Here is a 15,320-nt window from a genome sequence, read left to right as displayed (position 1 = left end):
CCCGGTCTTTCAGTGTCCCGGGAATCCTTGACGGAAATTTGGACATGCAAAAAAGAAAAAAATCTGACTAAACCCGCTTCGCTTCGCTGCGCGGCGGTCATAATTACGGGATGTCCCGGACAATTCGGGACAGTTGGCAACCTTACTCAAAGTAGCCGCTGATGGAAGATATGAGACACCTGTCTACGATGCACCCTAAACACCAGGCTAGGACATTTCTGCTTGCTAATTAGGGTTGTCTGCCTTTAGAGCAGTGTTGTGCCAGTTCACAGCTTTTCTGAACTAGTTCAAGTTCAGTTCGTACATGCTCAAAGTGAACAGTTCATGTTCAAAGTTCACAATTTTAATTCTGAACTAGTTCAAAGTTCAGTTCATTTTACTTTTTTCATGAGATATTTAAATAAATACTTTTTTTCACACTACGAGCTAGAAATCACTATACGTTCTTTGAAGCTGCTCATTAGACATTTGCTCATGACACTGCAATTGTGGGTTTCTTACCAGGTGATGAAACTTGCAGCAGTACAGACGAGGTAGACCAGTTCTATACTTAGTGCAATGAAATCCAGCCCTCGGCGCTCTCGTCGTTGCCTGCTACGCGGCGTTGCTATGCCTACCCCGCTCTGCTGCAATTCATCACGGGTAACGTTGTGCAGAAGCCAGTATGCTATTCAACTATTCTCAGCCGGACACTACGTTGCCCGCAATGCATTGCGCACACAATGTCAAAACCATTTCTGTCTGGTGATACATGATTTATGCTGCTTTCTAGATGTATCGTAAATGTCTCGTAAATCCGCCGCCGAGTTGGAAAGTGTAAATTACCCAGCTTTCTTGCGCCATTTTGGGCAGGCACGCCCACTTTACCTCGGAGTACTTGAGGATACCCCGAGGTGGACATACGACCTTACAACAAACATGGCTGCGCCCATAGTTGAGATGAGATGACATGTATTTTTTTGCATATGTACTGTGTTGGTCATGTTAAAGTTGATGTAATGCTCTTACACACTAGATTAAACTGCTGCTTCAATCCGGTCGCCAATTCATGCATTGCACGGTCTTGCTGTACCTGCAATACAATGTAACAATTTGTTTTCCAGCCATTTAGCTAGAGGCTACATGTAGCACAAAACAATAACAATGACTAGCCTCCTGCTAATGCCCCTCGTGGCTCGAGAGAAAGGCGTTCCTAAAGCCACTCATTGGTACATGTTCTACGGGTGAGTGTACGATGATTTACGAGACATCTCGAAAGCAGCATTAAGCGGCACCAGCGAGAATACAGGAACTTTCTCTCGTTGCGTTTCAAAAGAGAAAACAGATGTCACTCAGTTAACAAATTCCAACGTTCATTTACAGTGATGTCTGCCGTTCATGACACATAATGTGAACTAATTCACGTTCAAGTTCTTTATTTAAAAATGTGTTGCGTTCAGTTCAACGTTCACGAAAAAATGAGCGTGTTCAATGAACGCGTTCTTTTGAACTCGTTCACGCACAACACTGCTTTAGAGTAAGTACTTCCGTCAAAAACATGTGAGAGATGTGTTGTACAGTTACATCATAACTTCTGCTTTTACAATATGTTGAGTAACATTTTCGTATTTGTTTAATTTCTGCTCGGAACCTCTCAATGTTTTAGAACTTCCTTATCCAGGGATGACTATAAAAGATGGGAGTCTGACAGAGCTAAAGAAGTGTAGCTTAAGGGATCATTAGAAGAATCCTCTGCAGATTGAAATGCAGATTTTGTTTCTGGATTTTTCTTATCACATAGATGAGGTAAGACCGTAGTTGATACTCTATAATATGTTGTCTTTGAACTATTCTCAATTAAATAGAGGGTTACCATGATTTGAACTCTTCTCAATTAAATAGAGAATTTATTTGTAAATCATAGCATTCTGTTTTTATTCACATTTCACACAGTGTCCCAACTTTTTCAGACTTGGGGTTATATGTAATGATGAGTTCTAAGTAATGACAAGTTATTTGAGTAATTTATGATTCTGTTGGAGGATCAAGATAACACAAGCCTCTACCCTATTTGAAAAGGGAGTGGTCTGTATCGTGAAGTTAACATATACAGTAGGCATAGCATAGGGATAGGAAGGAAGGCATACAAAGTTAACATACAAAAACGCTATATCTCCGTTTTTAAAAACATTTTTTTACACATTTTTTTTACACAATATTTAATTGTGTATTTCAGGTAATATCATTAAAATTGCAGTTTTGTTGTTTTGATTGAGTAAAGATAAATCAAATAACAATACCAAATTGGTTCTTTTTGAAATTACTTGGAAAACAAAATGTAAAAAGAATATGAAAATGTACTAAAATGGCTAGCGTTTTGGAACCAAACTCTTCATATGGGCACAGAGATATGAAGGTGGGAAGTAAGGAAGTTAACATAGGCATAGGAAGTTAAAGGAGAATTCCGGTGTGATATTGACCTAAAGTGTATTGAAACATGATACCGAGTGTGAACGTATGTCTCATAGCCCATCTCGGCTTGTCCCCTGCACTCCAAAATCTGGCGCTAGTTAGCCGATGCTACCAATGCATGGATTCCAGTTGCTGCTACTGGAAGAAACTGGAATCCATGCATTTCCACTGAATTATTTTTGGAATCTGATCCCTTATCATACCTGTTCATTCTTACTCGTTGCTCGACTTATCGTGACTAAATTCAAGATGGCTGCAAACGCTAAACTTCGTGAAGATACTGTCTGTTTAAATCGTCTTGTAAGTAAACTACCAGTGCTTTTTCAAAGTTCTCAGTGTCTCGTTTTAAATGTCAGGGCCCTCGGAAGTCTACCAATGAAGTGTGGAGATACATTGAACCTCGTAAATGGGTGTAAAACAGTGATTTATTTGCATGGCTAGCCCGATGCCGAAGCACCACTATTGAAAAAGCTGTTGGTAGCATCGGCTAACTAGCGCCAGATTTTGGAGTGCAGCGGACAAGCCGAGATGGGCTATGAGACATACGTTCACACTCGGTATCATGTTTCAATACACTTTAGGTCAATATCACACCGGAATTCTCCTTTAACATATAGGTATAGGGCCCCAGGTGCGTGAGAGAGAACATGAGCTCAACGCTTACAGTACAACCCGCAATGAGTTGATAAAATAAGATTCACCTACCTGTCACAAAATGAGCCGAGCTAATCTGGACGTTGACAAGATTCTGTCCATCTAATTTGGTTCAATTACACACCACAGATCTCCCGGATCCACACTCAGTTGTTAGTTAGTTAGTTTAACTGTCCTGCTTTGCAACCATGTTTGTGAAAGGCCTACCAGAGGACTAGAGAAGTTCAGTCATTTTAAAAATCACATACAGCATGTGCTGCCTAAAATAGCCTATATAGAACGATGGGATGCCGCCAACTTGAAGACATCCAGAGAAATCTAAACATGTTAAATTTAATTAATAATATGAAATAACTAAGAACAATTATTCACTCAAATTATAAATAATAAAAAATAATAGCAAGTTATTATTTACTCATCTGCAAGTCCTTCCAACTTATGGCGATACAACGGTAGCCTATTTGAGGGGAATAAGTCTCATATAGTGATTTTTGAGAAGGTATACCACCCTAAAATTTGAAAATGCTTTTACATTGCATTTGACATATAGCTTTTTGTGTTTTATCATGCTGTTTATGTCTAAGTCATGTTATATGTTGTTGTAGATGTTATGGAATATATTATAGGTGAAATGTTATATGTTATGTACCTACACTTAGAAGGCTCTGTAATGTGACACACTTTATTCTTAGGACCCTCCACAAGAATGGAGAACAAAGATGAGGACATTGCTGTGATTGGTGTTGGATGTGATTTTCCAGGAGGCATGTGATGTTGTACCCTCTTTTAAGTTAAAACTATTCTATATGAAATAAAGTTTTCTGGAAGGTTTAGAAAATAGCACACACATAAATACACAAATGCATGCACGTGCACTCACTCACACACACACACACACACACACACACACACCAGTGTTGCGCGGCCCGCCCGAAATTAAGCGGTCGAGACCGCTGTCACCCACGGTTATGAGTCATAAAAAAATAGATTTTTATGATACTCGGGTCATTTGCGGGCAGGTCAGTTAAAATTAATTAAATATATATATATATATATATATATATATTTTTAAAAAACTTAAAGTATCACGAGAAGGCTGGCATCAATATTTAACTCATCATTGCTTTTCAAAGATTTCATTGGTTGAAGCATAGGCTACAGTAGACCTAATGCCACATAGGTGGAGACGGTAGAGATGGAGACAGTAGGCCTAAAGAGCTGAAGACGCGAGAAGTTAAAATAATAGACACCCCTCCAGGAAAAGCGATATATGGGAAATATTTGGAAAGGTTCTTAAAGAAGATGACAGTAGTGCAATTTATGTTCTATGTACTTCTTGCGAAGCCATTTAAAAGTATGACAGCCACAAAACAGGCACGACCAACATGCAGTAACTCGTCATAAACCCGGCACTAGACAAACCGAGCAGCCTAAGTGCAATTCCCAGACCTCAATATATGCAATAGCTTGCTTGTGGTTTATATACTGACCCGGAACAGCTTTTTTAGACTAGGTACAAGACCTGATGACAAGTCACTCAGTAAAATAATGCTGATACTTTGCCACCTGCCCATGTTAAACTTTTAGCCTACAGCCGTGAGCAGGTAGCCTGACGAGCCAGACCCACATTGTTGCCGCTAGGGTGCATTTCGGGCGCCTTCAGGAATAAATGTTATGGTACACAGACTACATAGCTATACAGTATCTACCGGTATGCATAGGCCATATAGGTTCGCGCATGCATAAAAGTTACTTTGGTTCATTGTGTCTGTGACCTTTAAACAGTGTATGTGCTTCAGTAAAGCTTTGTGCTTCATTCAGCCAACCAGTTCTTATGCTAACGTTTTGACCAGCCATGTATCTCTCCCTACCTTGCTGCCTTCACCATTTTTGTTTTCAAAAGAAAAATGTATGTCCATGGCCTTGACATCTTGTCTTAGTGTTTAGCTTATCCTTTGCTGGTTGTGTGCATGCTTGCGCTCTTATTCTCATTCTCTCTCCTGCGCAAACATTTTGTCCTGCATATGTGTAGTTAGTTACAGTATACTGCTGCATAACGTTTCGCAAATAAATTAGTTTGTTTTACAGAAACGGCCTACTGTCACACTGCATGGTAGGCTATAACCAAAAGCACACATTTTGTAATTAAGCGGGTCGGATCGCTGGTCGGGTATAATTTTGTCCTAATTAATATTCGCGGTCCGAGTTGCGGTCGGGTTTATTAAAATATCGGGCGAGCTCGGGCTGCTTGTGACCAAACCCGCGCAACACTGACACACACACACACATACACACACACTATAATGTGTGTATTAATATGTATTAATATTTGTAAAATTCAGGTGAGGGCCTTGACAACTTCTGGAAGGTTCTAGTGGAAGGTAGGAATTGTGCAGTAGAGATTCCAGATGAGAGATTTGACTGCTCCCAGTGGTATGATCCAGATGAGAACAAACCTGGGAAGACACAGACTAACAGGGCTGCTCTCATAAATGGGTAAAAAGTTCAGTTAAATATCACAGGACCTCATATACAGTAAAATGTATCTTCAAGTATTTCATTGTTTTTGCATTTTTAAATTTATAATTCATTCACATTTCATGTGTAAATATATTTGTAAAATAGGTTGAATGAATTTGACCAGCGATTCTTTGGCATCACGGATGCTGAGGCTGACCAGATGGATCCTCAACACAAGTTGCTGCTGCAGTGTTCCTACAGAGCACTGGAGGATGCTGGGATTCCCATGGAAAAGGCCAGTGGCACCAGGACTGGAGTTTTCATAGGTCAGTTTGTAGTTTACATTATCATTGCAAAAATGTGCCAATTTACTAGTCTGTACAAATCTGGTCACACGAGGAGACAGGGTTTTTGCATTTAATCCCCTTTTAGAATCCAGGCCTACTCGCTATATCAGCCAAGGTCCTACTTGTTATTTTTATTTTATTTTTGCAGGATTGATGAACAAAGACTTTGAGCTCAACAGAGTAAATCTCCATCATAATGAAATCAGTCATTGGACTGGAACTGGTCTGGCCACAAGCATAGCATCCAATCGTATCTCCTACACCTTCAACCTCACGGGACCGTCCCTCACACTTGACACTGCCTGTTCCTCATCCCTTGTGGCCCTTCACCTTGCATGTCAAAGCATTAGACAAGGTAAGTCTGAACATTTTTGTGGACAATCTTCAGGTTCATACATTGACATTTCTACACTTGCTCAGCTAAATAGTTTTCAGTGATTGAGTACATTTCAAACTAGACTGCATTTCCGGAGGAACTGCGAAAGTGTGCTTGCTCTGGTGCGGTCACTAACGTGAGCAGAAAGTGGAATATGCTACGTTGAACCTGGGTTGATCAAAGAATTCTAACAGTGCCTCATTTTTTTTAAATCGGGCATACAGCTCAAAGGTTACGTACATTAACATACATCCGAAATGCTAAAACACCTTTATGCTAGTTGCAGTGACCTCTAGGCCAAAGGAAACAAAATTATATGTGTGCCCTCACAATGGAGTCCTGAGTCCCTGTACCAAGTTTTATTTTGATAAATGAAAGTGCTTAGATATGAGCTAACTTCCTGTAACTCTAGCGCCCCCTAGTGGTCAAAGGTCACCAAATGTATTGTGTGTCCTCATGAAGGGTACCCAAGTCAATGTACCCAGTTTGGTTTCTATACGTGAAAGCGTTGCTGAGATGTGTGCAGGCTTGGAATATCACCATTTTAGGGGCAAGGCCACTTGGCCTTCAGTTGGGCATATTTGGTGGGGGGCACCAAGGCCACATGTCAGGGCACCAAGGCCAAAGTTAACTGTACAGTAGTAGGCTATAAAAATGATCAAAATTGTATTTAGCCTATTCACAGCAGTAGACCTGGATCACTGTATGAAACATTACAAAAACATGACATATTACATAGAACTGTAAATCATCTGATCATCTAATATTTACAGATATCTAGGCTATATTTAACATTTATTTTATATTTGGCCTGTTATGAAATCATGTATTGAACAATTTAAGCACAGCTCAGCTTTAAGAAACTCAAATAGCCTAGATCAGCGGTTCCCAAACTTTTCCCCCCGCGTACCACCGCCTACATTCCGACTCGGCTCGCGTACACCACCCCCCCCACCCCGTGCGTTGACAACATTTGTCCGTTTCCCGGTTTTAGGTGCGTGCATTTGGTCAGTTAAAAACTTATGAAAAGTAGCCTGCATAGTAGGCTAACTACATCCACATACAATATCTTATAATAGGCCTACAACAACGCCTGACAAGGATGTATTCGTTTGGACAACATTAGGCTGCCTGTTATATCCGCGAAACTTTCCCCCCACGGACCACGGACCATCCAACGCATTCAAAAGTAACGCATTCTATTAGCTATTCCAGGCGTCATGTTTAATAAGCTGCCCTTTTTTTGATGAACACATACAGAGTTTATAAATGATATCCTTTAATTTCATGTTTCCATATCATTATGACCTGATTCGAAATTATGTATTTATTCATGAATTAATTACAAAAGATTTGACATTTTCATTTTACACCTGTCCGCCATAGCCCTTTGTATCTCGCGTACCCCCTAGAAGCAGCTCACGTACCACCGGGGGTACGCATACCATAGTTTGGGAATCCCTGGCCTAGATGCATACTTAGCATTTTGTGATCATTAAGGCTACTTTCACAAACTCTTAGTCAGCTGTATATCCTCTGATTTTAATATTTACTGATATCTAGGCGATATTTGTAACATTTATTTTGTATTTGGCCTGTTATGAAATCATGTAGAAAAATTTAAACACATTGTGAAACTTAAAGCCCAAATTTGGAGCATGCATGTTGAAATTTGCTGCAAATTCAAAACGGATTACTCTGGGATGGCTAACTATACAGGAGACTGCTTTACACCTTTGTATTCGGTAAGGTCTGCTGTTTATTTTTTTTTGTGATCAATTGTTTTTTATTTTATTATGATGGACATATTCACAATCAATAACAAATACAGAGGTATAACACTTTCCAACCGCCCTCCCTGCACCCCCACCCAGTGGTGAGCATCTGCAATCTTACATGTTATGAAACATTTAAAGTACATTGGTATACAATTATAAAGAAAGAAAATAACATATTTTCCAGTAAAAAAAAAAGTTCAATTATTTTAAAGAAAAGAAAAACAAAGAGGGATTTCAAAACAACAGTACACAGCACCTTAGACATGACCATCAGCCATAAAGGTTTCGACTTCCTCAAAAGCATGGTTCCACCTCATTAGAGTTTGTGATCTGACCCCATGTATACGGGCTGTTGAGAGTTCCATAGATATAATATTAAGTAAACTTAGAGCCCATTGACGTCTACACATAACATGTGGGGGGTTCCATCGGCTGACTAACATTTTTTTGGCTGCAGTAAAAGCAGCCAGCAGTAGACTTCTCTGGAAAAGTGTCAATGAGGGGTTGGAATCATCATTTAGAAAAAATAGACTTGGAGTTATAACAATATCAGTCCCAATCAGAGTTGAAATGTCCCCAGTTAGCTGTTGCCAAAAAGGTACCAAAGATGAGCATTCCCCCAAAAAATGTAAAAAGGTTTCTGTCTTTCCATCTGAACACAAAGTACAATTAGGTGAGGTAGTTAGACGTATATGAAATCTCTTAAATGGTGTTAAATATACTCTGTGTGCTAGTTTCCAATGGATCATTTGATGATTAGGGTTCTTAGAAGACATAGTGATCGTCTCCCATGTGTGATCAGAAAAGGTATCTTCCAGTTCACATTCTAAATCTTTTGACCAAACTGCTATTGCTCCAAGAGGCTTGTGTACTTTCATCATCAGGAAGGAATAAATAGATGACGCAGAAGAAGGGATGAAGTCATTGAAATATATAACATTGCGAATACTATGCACTGGTAGTCTCGTGTTAAAAGGAACACCAAGAGCCTTAAGAGCTGATCTGATGCGCAACTAGAAGTAGAAGCCGGTATCAGGGGCTTAGCCCGGCTGGACCGGATGTAAATTTAAAGATTAGCTGAGGATTTTTCATATATATATATATATATATATATATATATATATATATATATATATATATATATATATATATATATATATATACACACACACAGTACATAAAATGTGTTATTATAGTAGACAACAGACTGCATTAGACTGCCCAAATTATTTATTATTGAATTACTAAGTACATACACGTTTAAGTGTGAGGTTGCATGTAATGTATCATTAAGCAAATGTTCTGCACCTCCTTCTGTTGATCTCCCTTCTCTCTCCATCACCTGACTGCTCTTTTGTTGTTTGATCTATGCCAGAGATCTACCAAAAATACAGTAAAATGTTTGATGTTAAAATGGGATTGCACACACACACAGAGAGAGAGAGAGAGAGAGAAAACGCATCATAATCACCTCTTGCTATTGTTTTTTTTGTCCTTATTACTAGCTGTTCTCTTCATCACTCTCTGTGGTCTCATCAGTTGCTTATGGTTAATCAATTACTCTGTCTTTCTCACACTATCTCCCTGCACTAGTCTTTGGCATCACTTGCTGTTTTTTTTCTCATCAGCAGTTCAACTGTTCTTGTCCTTCTAGTAACTTGCTGTTTTGCTGTAATAACTTGCAGTTTTTCTATCTTTCATCACTTCCTGTTTTCTCTGTCATCATGCGAGTTGGTTGCCCCATCACTTGCTGCTGTGTCAGTTCTGTCTCAGTCTGTTTACAGTATCTGTCCGTTCTTATCACTTTCTCTTCTTTCATCACTTACTGCTGTCCTTCTCATAACTTGCTGTTGTCCTTCATCACTTACACTTTTCTCTTCTCCTTCTCTGAATAATGGTTACCAATGTCCATGCCTGATCCTGACATAAGCCTATCTGCTCCTGCTGCTGGCTCCTCCTCCTCTATTTGTAACCCATCTTTGCTGTTACCCTCTACAAAATCATGGGATCAGATCAGTGTGTGGCAAACCAACAAAAACATACTACATTGCAGGATACAAAGAACTTTTGAGATTGCAATTTACAGCTCTAATTACAAATGCTTTGCTTATGCATAGGGCATTTGCATACATTTCAGTGGACATTTAAACACATTCCCGTGAAACATGTTCATTCCCATGAAACTTGGGTTTTTTAATGCTGTTTTATGTTTGTCACCAGCTTTGTAATCACTTTGATGGTTAAATGGCTCATTACAGGGTGAATGAAAGCTGTCTCAGCCCCCTCTAGATATTTAATGGTTTATAGTTTGTCACTGTTAAAACATCTCCTCCCTTACAAAAAAATCCTATAGTAACTCCCCCTATTTCCACCGGTCCCGTATTTCCACCGTCTTGCGTGTATGTGTCACTTAATATCCATTTCTATACAAACCAAGACAGCGGACTCCTATAGAAACGCAACCACCCACAAGATAGGTGTATCTAAATTAGCTATGTACCAAAAATGACATTTGACCGTGACTCGAGGAGCTGTAAACAGTGTTGTAAGGCTGCGTGTACACAACCGCTTGGAGCTCCAGTGGAATTTTAATTTCACGACGAGAATTCTCGGTCTAACCGTCCATGTGCCGTTGAAACGGTGTAAATAGGCGACCCATCAGGCCAGCACTATAACTCCGAGCGTGGTAAACAAAATCGGATATTTCAGGCAGTAAATGCTCCCGTTAAGAACCAAACCAGATTTTGTTCAAATCTACACAACTATGGCTACTGAAAAATGTAAGGTTCATTTAGTAAATGTTATTTTGAAGTGTTAAAAAACATCGTTGTTTTAGAATTTCTGAACAAAAGTGGTGATAATTGGGGGTGTTACGATATATGCTATAGTGTTAGAGAGTGTAACATCCTCGTCTGCTCCTCAGAACATCACTACAAATGTTCCCTTCTGGCTAAATTTAGTTATTTAAAGCTGAGTGTAATATCTCTCTCTCGCTCCCTCTCTCAAAACCAGCACTGAAATGTGTCGTGCCAATTTACCTGACCAGATGCCTTGCAGTTGCCTAATGCTTGCTTAGCCTACTAGCAGGGTTCTAAATTGCACCAGACAAATGGTGGTAAATATTGAAGTTGGCTAGTAGATTTCAGACAGAAAATGCGGATTACCTATTGAATGGCTGGTGAATTTCGCCACTTCATTTGTCAGTGACTAGTAGATATTCACATTTTAAAAAGTTAATTTTGACTCCTGCTTAGTGTTTACTAAGGATAGCTTGCTACCCAGCTAGCTAGCGACAGGATAGGTAAACAACACTAATAGCTGGCCTTTATGGAGTCGGTCGGACAGGACTAAGCTTATATTTCAGTTTGCAAACATGAATTATTACCCTTTGCCTTTCATTTGAAAAAGCCAAACAGTTTCAGTTGTTTTTTGCTGACCATGTCACATCTGCTCTCTCAACGTAGGGTACTGCAACCTATGACGCTGAACCACCCAGTGACTAGTTGACAGCAGTAACGTTAGTTGTGAGCACAGATCCACTGATCTCAGACCAGACCGCGAAGCAACCAGCTCTCCAGCCACCCCCAGCCCTGTCCGGCCCGGCCCGTTCTGCTTCTCCTTGTCAGAGTTTAGTGTTCGGGATTCGCTTCTAACAGGCTACAAGGGATAGAACGCACAACTTTAAAAAAAAAACTTAAATAACAATTTTGGCTACCCGGGCTGAGCTCAATTTACCCCGGGCTGAAGCCCCGGTAAAATCGGCTGGCGACGCCCCTGGCCGGTATATTGTACTTAAATCTTAAATCCTGAAAGGTTCTCAAGCCTTTGTCATCATACAGGTCTCCAAGAGTTGTAATGTTGCATTCTGCCCATTGCGAAGATCTAAATGGGGTACTCCCAGACAGAAACCCATTATTATTAAAAAGTGGAAAGTGATGATGCCATTTTGATATAGATCCTGTTTGTCTTTCTACAACCTTCCAGGTGGATAATAAATGGGCTATGATTGGACCAAAACGAAGGGCACATTGTCGAATAGGAACCTTGCAAAAAAACAAATCTCTTAAATTATAGGGGGTGACCATTGATTCTTCAATGGCTCTCCATGCCACATTTTTATTTGAATCAATCCAGACTGATATGGGGCGCAACACAAATGCTTGGGCATAAACTTTAAAGTCAGGAAAAGATAAACCACCATCCTGCCTAGAGTGTTGCATAGTGGACAGCTTAATCCTTGCACGTTTCCCATTCCAAATATATTTCCTTATTGTGGAGTTGATATTGTCCCAAAAGTGTGCAGGGTGTGGCAAGGGTATCATTGCACTATAAAAATTAACTCGTGGTAAAACGTCCATTTTGATGACTGAAATTCGTGCATATAATGACTTGGGCAAAGATGACCAGTTTGATAGATCTGTACTGACTTCAGAAAGAAGTTTTTACTTGTGAAAGTAATTGTGGGTGGATATAATTACTTGACAAAAACACAGCAGACTTCGGCAGAATTCCAGATATCCAAGATTCAGGCTTTACTTTACAATAACGCGCGTCAAGGGAGAATACAGTCTTCAGCTCAGAAGCATCGACTACCATTCTAACTACTACTGACTGGCCTTTTATGCTCAATTTGCAAGGGTGTGGTTCAAGAGGACGTCATACTGTAGGTACAACGTCCTGTGATTGGCTTTCTCTTCCCGCCGTTCAGTCAGCCACACCCAAACACACCTACACACACCTATTTTCCATTAACATATTAGGCAGGCTCCTCAGGTAGAAATGTTATACAGGATGTTCTTAACATTCTTACACTTAAATCATTGTACTCCTTGTACTGAGACTATAAAAATGATACCAAACATGAATACATTTACAGTTAATAACACAAACATATAATTCAGCTAAGTTTTAACCCAGGGTCTTTGTCTACCCAAAGATAGAACAAAGGAGTTTGTGGAACAGATGGTATAAGCAAAAGGTGCTCAGTGGGGAGCATTTCACACCTACATCTGCATTGAATAGATCAAAGCAAGGAAGAGAGAGTACACTTTCAATGTAAATGGAGCTAAGCCTCCATCTAGTCTGGGGCAAGAAAATGTCATGAAAATAATTCCCATCACTTGCAATATCATGCAATGAGGGATATATGTCTATACCTAAATATTTAAATGATGTTACAATGGGTGCAGCACTAGGAAGAGGCACAGAGACGGGGTCAAAGTTTAGTGGTAGAAAACAAGATTTGTTCCTATATATCTTGTAACCTGAAAGATCACTAAAATGATGAACAATGACATAAGTCTGCTGTTTATTTTGATATATAGTTTGTCATGTGTTGAACGAAGGGTTCGTGAAGTATTCCACAGAGATGAATAGGGTAGGGAGATAGGAGCAGAACCTAGAATTTATGATTTCATTTAATTATATTATTTACTCGCGAACCGTTCACCACAGCAACTAGCGAGACAAAGCTGTGATACTTGCCGTGCACGGTCACTTTCTCCACTGCATAAAAGACTAAATTAATTTGTGCTGTGAATGCTAAGATTATTTTGACAGGCCATAGGCTAATAAATTACGCTATTAGTTGGACGCAAACCAGAATATTGGCCGTCGTGGCCGCCGTGAAATTCCTACCCTGGATGTGAGCCTACCTCCTGTGATTATAGTGCCTCCTAGTAGTCAAAAGACGCCAAATGTACTGTGCGTCCTCAGGATGTGGTCCCGAGTCTATGTACCAAGTTTGGTTTTGATATGTGAAAGCGTTGCTGAGATATGATAACCTGACTCTCGCCAGATGAATTTCGTTCTGCCTAGCTCCACTCATCCATCTGGGATCAATCCATTGGAGTGGTGCTTCAGAAGGCTGGGCCTAATCAAAAAATGCTTGCATATGATTGGATAAGCCACTTGTCCGTCATCTATTGACGTGCTACTTCAACCACTCACATCGAAGCCAACCTGTGACGCTGAGAACAGTCTTACAGTCGCTTCTACGCTACGTCACATCTATGAAACTCCCGCCCTACGTCCTGATTGGCTCTACCATACAAACTGATGCCGAAATCACTCTCAACGGAACCGATCCCAGATGGATGTGAGTGGAACTAGGCGGAACGAAATTCATCTGGCGAGAGTCAGGTTAGAGATATGACCCTACTTCCTGTTTGGCTATGCCGGCAATTTAGTTTGGCTGTGACGGACAAACGCTTTCGAAAATCAAAAATCCTTCTGGTAATTTCTGCTATGACAGAAATTGGGTGTGATTTTATTGTACTGTTTTACTGGTTTATTTGACAAATAATCTAAATGGACCTGGGGCCGTATTCACAAAGCATTTTATCTTACCGCTAGGAGTACTCCTAAATCGCAATAAAAGTTTTTAGCTAGGAGTTTTCTCTTAAAACCTATTTACAAAGCCGCTCAGACCTACTCTTAGTAAGGAAAAATTACAACTTTTAAGATAAGAGCTCCGTAGCCATGGTTGACGTCATTACTCATGCACAAGCTTGATTGAAGTGACCACCTTGATTGGCTGATGATTGTAACGTGGGAATGATGACAAGTTTGCAAAGAGGAGAAACAGTTTAATTTGATTTACAGTGAAACGTTACATTTAGTTTACATGTTGACAATGAATGGTTTTGATTGTTGTTGGTGGCGTTATTGCATCACTTAGTTACAATGCACAATTATTCCCTCGTGATTGGGAGCTCTTGTAGCTGCATTCACATTCAAAACATTGCAACGTGAAATTCCACAAAAGCGGCTTAGGATTGTTTGTGAATAGGTCTTAGTGGGTTAGGAGTCCTATTGACTTTTTCTAAGCTGTCCCAGACTTAGGTGCTACTTTTAGGGCTACAATGCTTCGTGAATTACTCTTAGTTAAAAAAAATTAGGAGTCCTAAAGTTACGAGTGACACGCCCATTATTTTTAGGAGTTTCTCCTAAATTCCTCAGTTAGGTGCTACTTTTAGCCTTAAGATTCTTTGTGAATACGGCCCCTGCTCTATAAGCACCTTATGTCTGCTTGGAATTGTTTTGATGGCCTATTGATGCATCTCAGAATAAAGGAATGTCCACAAGCTGCATGTGGTGAGCTTATACAACAAGGCTATGGGTCAATTTACACTGAACTTGCACTTTAATAATAAGCATGATAAGCAAGTTGGTATAAACAGCCTTTGGAAATAGAAGCATATAATCGCATGATGCTAGCTAGACATTTTCTGTTTGCAATTAGAAGTGATATAT

General features: G+C 39.9%; 1 protein-coding gene across 2 annotated transcripts in view; it reads left to right on the top strand.

Moving 5' to 3' along the window:
- LOC121688888 (phthioceranic/hydroxyphthioceranic acid synthase-like) overlaps positions 1 to 15,320 on the top strand; it is a 42,730-nt gene that overhangs the window by 13,981 nt on the left and 13,429 nt on the right. Inside the window, exons 1-5 of one of the 2 annotated variants that reach the window (XM_042068810.1) lie at positions 1,697 to 1,785; positions 3,798 to 3,869; positions 5,448 to 5,601; positions 5,731 to 5,891; positions 6,061 to 6,267. In XM_042068810.1, coding sequence (XP_041924744.1) covers positions 3,812 to 3,869; positions 5,448 to 5,601; positions 5,731 to 5,891; positions 6,061 to 6,267 — 580 coding nt within the window. In that variant the 5' untranslated portion in view covers positions 1,697 to 1,785; positions 3,798 to 3,811. Of the gene's footprint in view, positions 1 to 1,696; positions 1,786 to 3,797; positions 3,870 to 5,447; positions 5,602 to 5,730; positions 5,892 to 6,060; positions 6,268 to 15,320 lie in introns of those variants that run through there. The other variant, XM_042068812.1, reaches the window with a different exon arrangement.

Source organism: Alosa sapidissima, chromosome 17 (assembly GCF_018492685.1).
Source record: "Alosa sapidissima isolate fAloSap1 chromosome 17, fAloSap1.pri, whole genome shotgun sequence".
Classification (NCBI taxonomy): Eukaryota; Metazoa; Chordata; class Actinopteri; order Clupeiformes; family Clupeidae; genus Alosa; species Alosa sapidissima.
Note: the sequence above shows the minus strand (reverse complement) of the source record. Positions and strands in the feature narration are given on the sequence as shown.